Source organism: Typopeltis vanoorti, chromosome 16, assembly GCF_054136105.1.
Source record: "Typopeltis vanoorti isolate ZY-2024b chromosome 16, IOZ_Tvanoo_1.0, whole genome shotgun sequence".
Classification (NCBI taxonomy): domain Eukaryota; kingdom Metazoa; phylum Arthropoda; class Arachnida; order Uropygi; family Thelyphonidae; genus Typopeltis; species Typopeltis vanoorti.
In genome coordinates, this window is record NC_143564.1 from 67,533,589 (window position 1) to 67,549,573 (window position 15,985).

Genomic DNA, 15,985 nt, shown 5'->3' on the forward strand with positions numbered 1-15,985 from the left:
TTTTTCATGTAGTACTATCATATCCTGTACACCCCTTGAGGGTACATGGCAGGAATTTGATGATGATGATGATGATATATATAAAGCAAAGTCCATTTTCAATGTTTGCTTATGACTCAAGAATGAATTGACCGATTTTGATGATGTCTTCACCAATGGATAGAGGATGTTCCAAAAATGGTTTATGTGCATTTTTGTCAATGTATATCTCTACATTATGCAGCAGCGATTAATTTTTTTTTTATTTTCCTCCACAGCCAGCCCACACATGTTCAATTAAATGTATTGGTTGAACAGTAGAAAATAGGCACACTATATGAGAAAAAAATGTAGATCTTGATGAGATCTACAGAAAAACTCCACAACAGCATACATTTATCTTCCACAGGTGATTTACAATATGCAAAAAATCATAATGTGTTAAGGCATGATGTGCTATTGAAGCAGCCAAAGCACACTGTAGGAGTTCTATGAAGGGGATTGGCTTGCACATTAAGCCACTCCCCTTCATAGACAATAAACACTAATATTAATATAATGATGATGATAATAATGGTAATAATGAAGGAACTTTGCAAAATAGTGGTGAGATGTTGTTAAACTGAAGTATGGTGAGATGAGCCATTCATTGCTTGTATACCATGAACGAGATGCTTCTGACTTGTGCCAGTTCTCGTGTTAATTAGTCAGATCAATCACATGGAAATGAAGATCTGAAAGCTTCTATCACCACATAGAGGATCAAATTAACAAAACATGTAAAAAAAGACATTTTAATAGTGACGGGAGATTTCAATGCCAAGACAGGAAAATTCACACCAGATGTAATGGGCAAATTTGGTGTTGATGAGAGGAATGAAAGAAGAGAAAGATTGCAAACAAAATAGCAAAATTCAAGTTTGTCACAAACACCATCTTCTTCCATAAAGCCTCACATGAGTACACATGGACCTCACCAGATGGATTAACCAGAAACTGCATACTATATGCTAAAAAAAAAAAATTGGAAGCATCTATTCAAAATGTAAGAACATTGAAAAAACCAGATTTTGACTCTGATCATGAAATCTTGGCAGCAAAAATTAAATTAAAATTCAAGAAGAACATACCTAAGATCCATAAAAAAAATAGACCTATAAAAACTCAAAGACAAAGCTATGCAAAACAAAATTGAAAAGCAACAGAACCCAAGATAAGCCAAGTGACCTCTGACAAAGTGGAACATTTATGGAACCAAAGTAAGGAAATCATGGTACAGACCACCCGAAAAATATTAGGAACAACTATTAAACCAAATAAAGACTGGATCACTGCAGAAATATTAGAAATTGTAGAAGAAAAAAGAAATGCAAAAAGCCTCTTAAATAGAGAAAACACAGAAGAAAACATACAGAACCTTAGACAACTCAAAAATAAAATTGACAGATTATGCAAAACAGCAAAGAACAACTGGCTAGAAGAAATGGCAAAAGCCTATGAAGAAGCCAATAAAAGGAATGATAACAAAAGCACTCTACAGAATCTTAAAAGAACTCATGAAATCATATAGAACCAAAACACTAAAAATGAAGGATAAAAATAACAAATAAACCAGATCTAGACAAGAAATAAATAATATGGAGAGAAGACTACCAAACATTCTTTAAAAAAGAACTTGGAACAATATAAATACAGAAACAGGAAGAAGAAAGGCACCACTCATAATAAAATACATATATATTGGCAGCCTTATTGCAAATAAATTAAACCTTGAACCAGTAAAGCACAGACTCAGTATAGGATGGTCAGGTATGAAGAAAATGAACAAGATATGGAACAACAGCAATATAACAACAGGCCTCAAATTAAAACTCTACAAAACTATCATAATCTCCACAGCCACATATGAAGCAGAAGTGTGGAAACTAAACCAGAAAGAAATCCAAAAAATTCTAGTATTTGAATTGAAATGCCCAAGGAAAATAAATAGACCAACTGCTCTATGACTTAAACTACAGAGATGACATCATGGATCAGATCAATAAACAACAGCTCAGATGGTTTGGACATCTTCAAATAATGCTTTCTGCTAGAATACTGAACCTTGTATTGAATGGACAAGTAAATGGAAGCAAGCCAAGAGGGAAGCCAAGAAGAACATGGCTCCAGTTGCTAAGAGATAGATCACGATTATCCAGCTACAGAATGATGACGGAGTTAGCAAGAGAGAGCTAGATGGAAAAGATTCTTACATAGAGGACTCAACCTGTATATGCACAGATGAGAAAGAAGAATTTATTAGCAGTTTTTATAAATTATTAGCTAATTTACATACTGTAAGATGGGGTTACTTTGCTCCAATTGGCAAAAAATTTTCAATTGACTCTGGAAACATTTACTATTTGAAATGATGTAGCAATTTTTATTTTTATTTTTTAAGTATTGTATTAGTATTGGCAACACTGCTGTACCATACTCTCCCTGCTTCTCATGTTAGCTTCTACAGGAGCTCTAATTCTCAAACATAGCAGAATTGTGTGTTTGGTTAACTAGAAAAATTTGCTTGCCTCAGCAATTTATTAGTTTTTTTAAGGTAAGGCATATATAATTATTTTCCTTAATTCCTCTAGTTTTATAATATCTAAGTTTTTTCTTATTTTATTAACATTTCTTGACTTTAGAGAACATTCATTTACTTCATAGCCAAATTGTAATTTTCTGGGAATACTTTGCTCCACCTGTTTTTGACTTTACAAGTGGAGCAAAATATCCCCACTCAAAACATTATTTTTAATCATTTGATTCATTTCAGGCTCTTATTTATCATTTCATTTCATTAATTAATTGGTAGTATGTTATATTCATGTATGAAGGCGAATATTTTCCGGGACAAATTTCAGAAATAAATAAGGAAGAAGCAAAAATAAGCACAATGCAGAAATCCATCAAGTCCTGGAAATAGCTACACTAAAAGATGAAATATTTTATCCTTTAGGGGACATAATTTGTCCTATTAAACCCCCAAAAATGATAAATCATAGAGGCATGTTTTCTCTCCCAGAATTGGAAAACATTTGTAATCCCTGAGATTAAAGTTCTTAATTCCAATGATTTTTTTTTCTCTTTTTTTCCACAGTTTATGTATCTGATTTTTAGAACTTACTATATATTAATTTTGCATTAATTTTTACACGTGAATTCTAAATTTTTCAATTTTTTATATTTTCATTTCCAATTTGTCTTAAAAAAAGCAATTTCAACAATTTTGTATGCTATTTTATGTTATAATAAATAAAGGTTGTGTATTCTTTTTGTGAATAGTCTTACTTTACTCCATTCCCATTATTCCATCTAAATTAGTAGTTTTTACTAGTTAGTGTAAAGTATCCCCATCCTAGGGTAAACATTGCTCCAACTTTTTGAAAAAATAAAAGAAGGAATGAAACAATTGTTTTCACAGAAATTTTACATAACGGCATTCAGTATACTCTGTACATTAAAAAAATATATATTTCAGAAAATAAAAACCTCTGAAAACAATTTTTTTTTTTTTTCAAATTACTAAAAAAAGGTAAGAAAAGTGGAGCAAAGTAACCCCATCTTACGGTATTTTTACTTATGTAGAAACTTTTATGTAATTAAAATTAAGTACTGTATCTATGAAAAGTTTAATTTCACAGACACTCCCGAATCCAACTTTTGTATGACTTCTAATTTTTGATTAATATTAAATTAACTCTTTTCCGTTTGTCCATATTTTAAGGTTAGGGTTACAAAGGTGTGTTTTACCATTCATACTTATCAAATTTTAAATTTATATTGAATAGGTCTATAAAATGCGTATGTACATAAACCATTCACTGCTAGTAAACAAATGCACACTACTGGGCGTGGGTTAGCACGTTGGAACATCAGTCAGCACGCGTTAAAACTGCCGCAGAAAGTCACGCCATGCGACAAAAGAACTAATTACAGCGCGAATGGTGTGATCACGTGCTAATCATTCACCGAGCATGTTTTATGAGCAGTAACGCATTTATGTCGCCTAAATTACTACAGTGCTTTTCCAACATATGGCCTATTTGTCAAAATTTGTTAAAAATAACAGGAAATTAATAACAAAAAATAACCTGTTAATTTAATTATAAGCAAATCTTGGTTAAGAGCATTGTAAAATCGAGGGTTTACTGTACTGAAGTTTCTTAGAATAATAAGGAATGTCTGCTTTCTCTTACAATTGTAATATAAGATATTCCACTGATTCAACAGTTTTGATCGACACTATGACTGTAGTACAATGTAATATCCATAGTCTCACCAACTTATTGAAACTCATTCAAACTTACAATTTTGCATTTCAAATGACATCATTTGGTGTGAAGCATATAACTGAAAGGTTCATTCCTACTTTCAAGGTGCAAGGTTAAGCATACCATATGGCTGGAAGTTTGTTGCTAGTCAGACCAAATGATCATACATTTTTATGAACTGATTTTGTTTCAAACCTACAGGAACAAGCAGCTTTCCATTGTAGACATAGTTGAACTCAAAAATTGTATTTGATTTACAAGGAATGTTATATCAGCATAACACACACACACACACACACACACACACACACACACACACACACACACACACACACACACACACAAACTTTTAAGTCAGCTATAGAGAATGCTAACAATGTACAACAACTAAGACTGGCCATATATGCAAATCAATGTCCAGTAATGACAATCACTACAATGAAGTAGTGGTTGTCATTACTGGACAAGAATTTAACCATAGACACATAATCTTAGATGGTCATGATGATAGACTGAAATGGATATGCGAGATGCAGAGAGCCTATGATGCACTCCAATATCCACTTTTATTTTGCACAGAGGAGAGGATGGATATTGCATTGATTTACCACAAAGGAATACAGGAAGTGGAGAACCTACAAGAAAAACTGTTCCAGCAATGAATTTTAATATGCGTGTATCGCATGATGGTACGGATGGAAAATTTAAATCCACTACATAGATATGGTCAACTTACCCTTTCTAGAAACCTTGGTAGCAGCACCTACCCAATGGTAATCTGCCCTTTTTAGTATACAGGAAACCTGCCCCACACTGGCAGATACATTCACAAACTTTCCCCATCACCCACCCTTCTCAACAATATGACATCATTCAAACACCAACCAAAAGAGCCTATAATCTTTTTCCAATGTGTCCTTGCTTACAGCAGAACTTAATCATATACACCACACCTTCTTATCTAATGGCTATAGTCCTCACAGTATCAAAAAAAATTCAGTTCCCGTCCTTATCTTCAGAAAGATTTTAGTAATGTTATCATCACCCCTATATCCGAGGCACTTCAGAAAAAATAGCCAGTCTTTTAAAAAATGCAATCTCTGCATGGCTTTTAAGCCTTACTTTTAAGCTTGCTACACCTATATGTTCTACTAAAGATCAGCTCCTTCCCCTCTCTGTGCCTGGAGTATATAAAGTACACCAATCCTGCAGGTTGGCCTACTATGGACAGAGAGAAAGATCAGCCAAACATATGCATAGAAGAACACAAAAAAAATACATCTGCAGTTATGACCATGGTCAATTAGGTCTTGTAGACCATGCTTTAGATATGGCTCATAGAATCAATTGGAAAAAGACCACCATGCTCCATCACAGTAAATTTAGAAGACAGGGAGACTATTTTTTGGAATCTATAGCTGCTCTCAAACATAGGCCTTATTTAAATAAATATGGTTACATTAAACTTTCCAAAATATGGGAACCACTGATACTTTGAGATCCCCATTTACATCCTAGGCCACCAATAGTTGTCCATAGAGGGCACCCCACCTAGTCAGGACTCTACTCTTTTGTCCACGTGTTTCACTTAGTTTTGTGTTGCGTGTGTGTGTGTGTGTGTGTGTGTGTAACAAGTCTCATGTTGTACTCCCTGATGTCTCAGTGACAGATGAAATATTGGAAGAATTAAATGTAATTTTAATTCTTTCTCAGTGCTGTTTCACTCCATTAAGCCTCTAACATGAAGCTCTTATGTTTGTGCATACTTGTAACAAACAAACAGACATGCTGGAAAAAAAAAAGTTCTGTTTTTAACTTTTACACTGTAAAATACATAAAATATACCTATTTTGATCTAAGTTTTTAAAAAATTCTTATTCAAATGTGTAATAATGCTTAATGTTTGTATTTTTATGGTGTTTGATTACTGTCAAGTTTCAGGCACCAACAATTTTTGCCTACTTGGTATAAAATAATGATGGATGCTTATTATCCATTCTTTTAATTAAACAAATATGTTAGAAAATATTCTTCTATAAAAATGAAATAGTAATGCTTAAAATTATCAGAGATGTGAGGAATACTGCCGTATCTGTTATACACTAACCAAGCATCACTATTATCACTGTGATGTATTTATGATATTTAATTACTGAAATATCATAAATATGATATATAAATGAATACTGCATATACAAAATGTACATAAAAATGCAGTTATGCATTGTTTCATCTTTTCTTATTGGAAATGTGCTTCCCTTTTCCCCTATGTAGGGTAACTTACATTGAACAGTGGAAGGAAAACAAAAATAAGATGAATGTTCTATACACCTACATGCTAAATGTCTTGTAAACTAATGGGCAATTCTAACTTTCACTGGTTTAAGATATCAAAGTCAATAATTTAGGCAAGCCATGACTTAAAGTTCCATGATGCTCACTAAACAGCTGAGCAGTTAATGGAGAAAAACTGAAATAGCTAGCTTAAGATCACCCAAACTTCCACATTTTTTATAATTGGGGAGGTAACCAATAATAAAGCTGGCTGATTGCTGAAGTTATATCATTTTTAAATTTAACAGTACAAACAACACATTGATTCAAACAAAAAAAAAAAAAAAATAGTACCAATTAGAGGAATAGACAAAACAAAGTTTAAATAATAGATATACCACTAATCATAATTCAAGTTACCTGGTGTTTTTTAAGGTCAGTTTGTAGTGCATGTACTTTTGACCTTTCCTGTTCCAAAGATGCATGCAGTTCTGCTACCTGAAACAAATAAAAAAATTTTTTTGTTTATTGTTTGTATACACAAATTCAGAAATTTGTTACAGTTCTGCTTATAAACAATATCTAACTGATAGATTATGTTTTCCCCGAGTAATCCTTGTAGGATAAATCACTAATGGATCAATAAAGTGCAATATACAACTCCTCCTTGCAATTATCAACCTCTGAATTTTCCTAGTTGTTGGCTTGTTTCCACCAAAGCAGCTCTGGAAAAAAAATCTAAAAGATGGCATGTGAATTATATCTAGTAGACATCACTCTAGCGAACACCAATGTAACAAAATGATATGCCATAATGAACTACCAAAAAGTCATGGTCAGAGTCCCATAGTCCCAATGCTATTTTAAGCTTGCTATTTACAAACATCAAAAGCTCAAACCTTCACGATAGCAAACTGAATTTCCTAACAAATGATATCACAATCAGTAGATAAAGGAAATGGTGAGAAATCATATACTAATGACAGAATATAAAGGAAAATCACAGAAACAAAAGAAGGAAAATTGTGGGTAGCAAAACAAAATAAACTGCCAAAAATAGAAACTGCTGGATTTAGAACAAAAGAAATTACAGGAAATGACACACTGATGGCATAAACTATACATAAAGCACACAAAATAACATAAAAGTACAAATGCAAACAATAATGGTAGATATGAGAAATAACTAGAAGAGTAAGAAATTATAAAAATGAAAATTCCAGAATAAGCATTTAAATTCTGAAATGTTACATTAATAAATGCCACTTATCTGAAATCCTCATAATGAACAAAATATGTGCAACTATTCAAGTAAGGGCAGAAAGTTTCAAAGTAGTGCAGCAGGGAGCAGTGACTGTATTACTATAATTTGTATGTAGAAAAGGTCAAGGATTGGGAAAAGGAGTAAGTATTTTGTTCAACAATTCTGTTAGGAATTGTAGACATCAGATAATGTGTGGCATATATTGTTAAGTTCAGTCATGAGAGACACCTCACTAAACAGATTAATGGCTGATGAATTATTTACACGAATACACAAGGTAATATTTGATTATAAGGCCATATATTTCTGTCCGAAACTTACCATTTTCAGTATCAAAAACAGTTGATACAAGGTAGAATGCAAATAATAGATTTGAAATAGAATAATAGAAAAACAATAACAGATTCTATTTCAAATAAATCTATCGTTTGCATTCTACCTTGTATCAACTGTTTTTGCCACCAAAGATGATCTGTAAGTTTCAGACCAAAATATATGGTCTTATAATCAAATAATATAACCTTTGTGTGTGTGTATGTATGTGAGAAATAATTCATAAAACTATGGCACAAGTTTCTCTAAAAGAACGGATTGATGGCTGAATTTTAATAATACCTCTGTTTACTATAAAAGAAAGGTTACCATTTGGAAGACATGTTATTAAAATGTCCAAAGAAAGGCAAGACTATGGTTACTCTTTCTGTATTATAAAACTGATTCTTGGATGTTGACTGTTGAGATACAAAAGGAATATGTCTAATGATGCCAAACTAAGAACGCATTATCAATATATCTTAGCTAGATAAAAGGTTTAAGTTGGCTGGTTGGTGGTTACTGGCACAAGGAGAGCAAAGGTCACAGCAAACAAGTTACAGCTGTACACAAGGTACATGATTTAAGTGGGGCAGTTTCAAGAACACGCTTTTCAAAACTCTCCATGTAAAAATTGGCAAGCAGTCCACTGCAATACCCTCTGTATGTATATTTTGTTCTACCAAGAGAAGTTACCTGCATGGATGACAAAGCAGAGATCTGTAATATCTAGGAGAAAATGCTTTAAAGGTATTAAGGCATCATTCAAGATATGAAGAGAGAAGTGATTGTCAAGCTGACCATAATATCAGAACTATTTCAAATTAATTTTTTTTCAGAAGATATTTTTATCCGGAGATTTCTGATAAAATGGTTAGAATTTTTATTTTATTTTTTGGATTTACAGATAAAGCAACTAAAGCTATGAAGCCAGTGTATTATGTCTGTAAATTATATGTTCTTCTGACCAGTTTGCCTGTTTAGTTTTATGAAAAACCTGAGTTTCTAGGAAGAAAAACCCAACCACCACTGTATGAGACTTGCTAACTCATCTTCAGTTGAAAAGCCTTTATAAAGCTTTTTTTTTTATATATATATTCTAAATAAGATTCGAATCAAGGTCATTCAAACCAAAGAGCAACGTTCATACCAACTGAGCTATGGAGGCTCAGATTTTTAATGCAATAGTTATAGCCAAGAAAAGGTGTGTAGAAATTCTGCTAATTATTTGAATGATCTATAAAAGGGTGAATCCATAGCATTTACTATGGATCTGAGAGGATTATTAGGTGTGGTGGATTTCAGCCAATTCACATATATGGGGATTGAGAACTAAAAGGGTTTTGGTAATTTCAGGCTAAGCAGTTACTTTGAGTAATCATTTTCTTGTTGTAATCTGAATTTGATAAGATGGCAATCTAAATTAATATAAGCAGAATGGTATCTGAACATGATGCATTTAGAGGTTCTGAGAATTACAATAGCATTACCTTTGCTCTAGTTATGACTTTTTGTCTTTCCACAGACTGCCAAGATCACAGAGGCAGAAGAGATTACTCCTATGGATGTAAAGCCTAACAATATCTGAAGTCCAGATAACATTAACAATATCTGGAGTCAAGTTGCAGATTCTACATTATATGTGAAACAAAAGGTGTAATGACTACTTGTCTAAGGGACACACTCATGGTGTAGAAATTAGGCGATAAAAATACATGTTAGCACAATTACTTTACTTACAACTAAGAAAAATAACCTTGAATGTTTGACATTTATATTGAAGCCATTATCAGCAATACATATATTGAACTAAAACACAAGCTACATCACATTACATGTAAGCTGTAGTATAACTGCTTTGTTAACATTTACCATAGCCTGACTTCTGGTGAGTGAAAGAAAGAGAGGAAGGTAAAAAAAAAAAAAAAAAAAAAAAAAAAAAGCAGAACTACACCAGTGATAAAGTTCTATCTTGTTCTTTTGATGTTCTATACCTGAATGCTATTATGGGTTGCAGATGGATTGGAATTGCTAATGCATTATTCATGTTGAGACTGGAATAATGAATCAGCATCTCACAAGCTTCTTTCATACCATACATTAGGACATTTCTAATCAATGACATGATTCTTCTGCAGAAGAACTTTCTGCCAATATAACAACCTTCTTTGCCCATATTCATTATTCAGCACCTAGTGATCAGAGCAAATTGTAAGTGCTATGTGTTTTACTCCAGTGGACTCCATGAGAGTTTACTCCATGGCCATGGGCTAACCACTCAAGTTAACTTTTACATGGAAAATTTCAAGCAATGAGCTCTAGATTCAGCAAATCTAAAGCCCAAAATTTAGTTCAGAAATGATGATCTATTTGCCATTTGGCCCCACAGCTGCTGAACTTTAAATAATTTCTAAGCCATCTAAACAAAACCACACAAATGCACCCACTTTACCATCAAGATTGAAAACAATAACTTGCTTCCTTTTCTAAACACACTGGTCACAGGTCTTTCCTTAGGCTATCTTTCCTTTGCAGTCAACCATAAACCTACACACACGGGCTAATACATATGCAAAGACTCATACCACTATCCAACCAAACTAGGGATCATCAGCACCCTCAAACATAGAGCACTTACAATTTGCTCTGATCAGTAAGTTTTGAATAATGAATATGAAATTATAAACCAGACCTTTATAAAGAATGGTTACAATAAAAAAACAATTCATTTGACAGAATACTGTGTGAAAGGCTGTTGAATAAACTGGAGAATATGGGACCTGGAATATAAACTGTTGACTTGGATAAGTGGGTGGATGATCGGGTATCCAAGAGGTATATGGTGGATGTGAATCAACAACATTTAAGGTGGCCAGTAATATATTCCAGAGATCAGTTCTTGGACCTCAGTTGACTGTACATTAATGATATTGGGAAGGATCAGACAGGAAATTTTCCATTGTTTGCTGATGATGCAAAGAAAAGCAGGACAATTGGGAATGCTACTGATATATAGCACTTAAAGAATGATTTGAATAGGCTGAAAGAGAGTGAGCAAATGATAATTGCTATCAGTTCATCATCTTGCGATATCTAACAGCATATTGTACTGGTGGGATTAGGCTACAAGAAACTGATGAAGCTAGGGATCTTGGAGTTATGGTGAATAGGAATTTGAGGTTTAAAGGTCACATAGCAAAAATTGCAAATATGATCCAGGCGATAATTGTGATGTTGTAACAAACATTGACATGTAATGATAAAGTCATTTTGCCTCTTTACCAGGCCTAGATGCATCTGAGCTTGGACTAGTGTGCATGGATTTGATCTCTGGGTTAAAATTGTGGAACGGCTGCAAAGAGGAGTTAAAAATATATGATTACAGAATGTAGATTACGAGGACAGATTAAGAGTATGTTGTCTGCAGATATTGGTAAACAGGAGAAACACTTTGATTCTTTTTAAATCTTTCTTATATACTTTTCAATATGATATTTAAAAAGATATCATTCATATGTTATGTTATGTTATTATTATTATTACCCCAAGACCTCATGGAGTCAAAGGCCATCTTAACAGCTTTGTCTAAATACCAAAATTCTGTTGCTTTTAGGTTCAATAATAAGAGTGCAGTTGATTAGGATAAAGTCACATGCATAGAGTATAGAACTAAGCTTAATACTCTAAGTTTAATATCATATCTTATTAATATGGTCCTTATGAATTACCAATATCAATAGAGTGGAGTATACAACTTTCTTGGGTTCTAACCAACAATGTATAAGGTTCCATTTACACCATAGAGATTCAGTATTGAATAACAACCCCCTCCCAAGCTTCTGAGTAACTTCATATATCTATTCATGCTCGCAGTGGGCACGAAAATTTTGTAAATATTTTTATATAGTAGATGCATTTCATCACCTGGAGTGCAATTCCCTACCCCATTCCATTCATCAGATGTCTAGGTTGCTTGAAAAAAAAAATCCTACCATTTGGTCTCTAAAGAATGTTCCTGATTAATTCAAACTACCCATGGTACTAACTAATGTACAACCTTCCATAGGTAGGATTCACGCATTAAAAATGCTTGTTGAAATCAATAAAACTTGTTAAATCCTTAATATATATTCCCATGATATTTTTTTTTCTTTTTATCTTTTTTGTAAACAAATTCTTTTCTTGGCAATTCCTTATCGAATTCAGATATGTACCCTTGTGGGATATACCAAATATTATAAAAATTCTATATGAAAGTTTACATCACCAACTTCTTATTGACAATTTTCCTCCAAATAAATCTGTTATACAACAGAATATGAAAGCAAAATACACGCACTTCTCCAAGACCATTCACATGGAGAGAAGAGGCAAGGAATAAGAAAAGTCTCATTGACTGTGTTATTGTCGATAGTGATGTTTTCTCTCAGGTGCAGGACACCAGAGTGTACAGAGGATTTGAAATTGGAAGTGATTACTATTTAGTATTGAGCAGGATAAAATTGAATTTCATATTGAAAAGAATAACATGTAAGAAAGTTTTAAAGCAAATAAAAGTTGAGCAGCTCTCAGATGTGAACTGTAGACTAAAATACACAAAGATTATTGAAGAAAACCCCGATTGATTCAGCTAGAGAGGCATGTGGTGAGGTTGTCTACAAGGATAGAAAAATTAGAACTCCATGGTGGACACAGGAAGTTAAAGAGGAAGTGAAGGAAAAGAAAGCATATCAAAAGTTTCAGGCAAATAAGTCAGTTTTTGCTCTTAGAGAATACAGAGACAAATGTAAGAAAGCGAAACACTGTGTAAAACTAGCTAAGGAAAAGTCATGGGAGGACTTTGGCAAGAACATAGAAAATAAATATCAAGAAGGTGGTAAGATATTCTGGAGGTAGTTGAAGAAGCTCAGATATGGAGGAAAGAGTGCTGTAAAAGGAGTTAGAGATGATAAAGGTGACATGAAAACAGGAGAAAAAGATATCCTTGAAGTATGGAGTAATTACTTCGAAAAATTGCTAAATGAAACAAGCAGTGATAGCACAGTGATAAAAAACACTCAACAGGCATACAGTCAGTAATACATATCCATACTTGAAGTAGAAAAAGCCATCAAAGGCTTGAAATGTGGAAAGGCAGCAGGAGTAGATGATATTCAACCAAAAATGCTGAAGTATGGTGGTATAAAAGTCTTACAGTGACTGCACTGCATATTTCAGAAAACTCGGACAGAGGGACGAATTCTCGATGATTGGAGAAGAGCTCTCCCATCTCCAATACCGGGAAATAAAACAATGTGAGAATTACAGAGGTATTTCCCTACTGAGTGTTCCTGGCAAGATCTATGCAAGTATACTTGAGAAATAGTTGAGAAGAAATGTGGAAGAAAAACTTGGTGAAGAACAAGCTGGATTCATGCCAAATAGAGGCTGTCAGGATCAGATCTTCACTTTACGACAAATAGTTGAGAAAGCATGGGAATATAACAAAGATCTGTATTTAAGTTTTGTCGATCTGGAAAAGGCATATGTCAAGGTGCCAAGAGAGAAGCTATTCAATACGCTGATATGGTGTCAATGGGGCATTATATCAAGCAATACTTGGTCTTTATTTGAGTTGTAAGTCAGCAGTTAGAATTGAAGGACGTACAGGAAGATGGTTTAATGTTAAATCTGGTGTGAGCAAGGATGTACATTATTCCCTCTGTTATTCATTATCTACAGTATATGGATCACATTATGAAGAAAAGTGGTATTAAACATGATATCAGAATTAGAGATGTTAATGTCAGCTCTTTGCTTTATGCAGACGATGTTATACTTCTAAATAAATCCGCTACAAGTTTGCAAGATTCCCTGACCAAATTGAATAACTGTTGTAATAGATATGGTATGAAGGTCAGCATTAAAAAGACAAAAACAATGAAAATAGGTAGAATTGTTGAAAATGTCAACTGCGTTGTGAACAGGGAACCTGTGGAACAAGTAAAACATTTCAGCTACTTAGGCACGATTTTTACTGAAAATGGTAAATTAAATATGGAAATAGACAACAGAATCAACAAAGCTGGTATGGTAAGCAGTCAATTGAATAAATTCATATGGAATAAGAGAGAAATCGGAACACTAAATTAGCTGTATACAAGACATTGTTCAAACCAGTTTTAACTTATTGATCTGAGAGCTGGGTCAGAAATAAAGCACTTGACCAAAAACTAGAGACTGCAGATATGAGTCCTGAGAAAGATTAAAAACATGAACAGATGGCATCAATGGCAATATCATATTAAAAACGAGGATATTAGGAAAGAACTTGACATTGTCAGCATCCAGGAATGCGTTAGTAGAGCTAATCTCAGGTGGTATGGTCACTTAAACAGAATGGGCAAGGAAAGATTAGCAAAACATTTGTTCTCTGCCAGGTTGACAGGAAAATGACCCAGAGGAAGACCAAGATATAGGTGGATTTGATACGGTATAAAGAGCCTTAGACGATAGAAATATAAGATCTGATAATGTTCAAGTCTTGACAAGTAACAGACTGATTTGGAGGAAAATTGTAGATATTAAGTTAGTAATGACGTAAATTTTTCATGTAGTACTATCATATCTTGTACACCCCTTGAGGGTACATGTCAGGAATTTGATGATGACTTCCTGACTTAAAGAAAGTCAAGAAACTCAAGCCTTTCCACGTTAAAACACCCAGGATATATGGAGCTGCAAAAATTCATAAATAAGGTACACCTTTACAGCCTATTGTAGATAATATAAAGTCCTACATATAAACTTGCTAAACATTTAGTCAAACTATAGCCACTTTCAAACAATTCTTCTTCTTTTGTTAAAAATTCTACCCACCTAAAAAGTATTTTAAAAAAACCACACCTTAAAAAGTTAAGACTTAATGGTGAGTTTGATATCACCTCAATATTCACGAATGTACCATTAACGGAAATCCTTAATTTACTAAATTCACAATTTTCCCCTGATATATTTCAGCTATTTAAATTCACAGTACAGGCAGGTTATTTTACATCAAAAGGGAAAATATACAAACAATTAGACGGGACAGCTATGGGATCACCCCCCCCTTTCTCCTCCTTTGCCAAATTCTATATAGAACATCTGGAAAAGTTAGCTATCAATACAGCCACTCTCAAAATTACTATCTGGCTATGCTATGCTGATGGTGCATTTGCTATTTGGCCACAATGAATACATTTTTAGTGCATTTAAATAGCTAGCACCCAAAAATCCACTTTACAATGGAACTAGAAGCCAACGACTGTACCCTTCCTGGATACACTAATCACACATCTTCCAGAAGGTTCCTTATCATTCTCGATTTATAGAAAACCCACACATACAGGGAGATATTTACACAAGCAATCACACCATCACCCATATCAACAATATGGGTGATGGGTTCGATTAATAGCAAGGCACTGGAAGCATCTATCTCTAAGTTTACACATAGCGAAAACAGGGAAACCTCATTCTATTGGGGAAGATTTATAGACTTCCAGCTATAAAAGATGTGGTAAAAACTATGTTTAGCAACAAGTTACTAAAAGGTGTTGATTTGATTCCTCTTTCAATGACACCGTAGGTCACAGAATTAATGATATGGCAGGTGACGTAGAATCTCAGTTAATCAAAAGAGTTAAGAAGAGCCCTTATTATGCAGTACAAATAGATGAGACTACAGATGTTATGGATGATGCACAGTTAATATGCTACATAAGATATGCACATGATAACAACATTCGTGATGATATTCTGTTTTGTAGAACTTTGTCATCCCGAACAACTGGAGAAGAAATATTTCACACTCTCAATAATTACA

The 15,985-nt window shown here is 33.6% G+C and overlaps 1 protein-coding gene across 2 annotated transcripts in view; it reads right to left on the reverse strand.

Moving 5' to 3' along the window:
• The window catches only part of LOC150098099 (G kinase-anchoring protein 1-like), a 217,775-nt gene that overhangs the window by 14,596 nt on the left and 187,194 nt on the right, over window positions 1-15,985 (reverse strand). For both annotated transcript variants that reach the window (XM_090406355.1, XM_090406354.1), the window contains one exon: window positions 6,984-7,061. In XM_090406355.1, coding sequence (XP_090262481.1) covers window positions 6,984-7,061 — 78 coding nt within the window. The remainder of the gene's footprint in view (window positions 1-6,983; window positions 7,062-15,985) is intronic.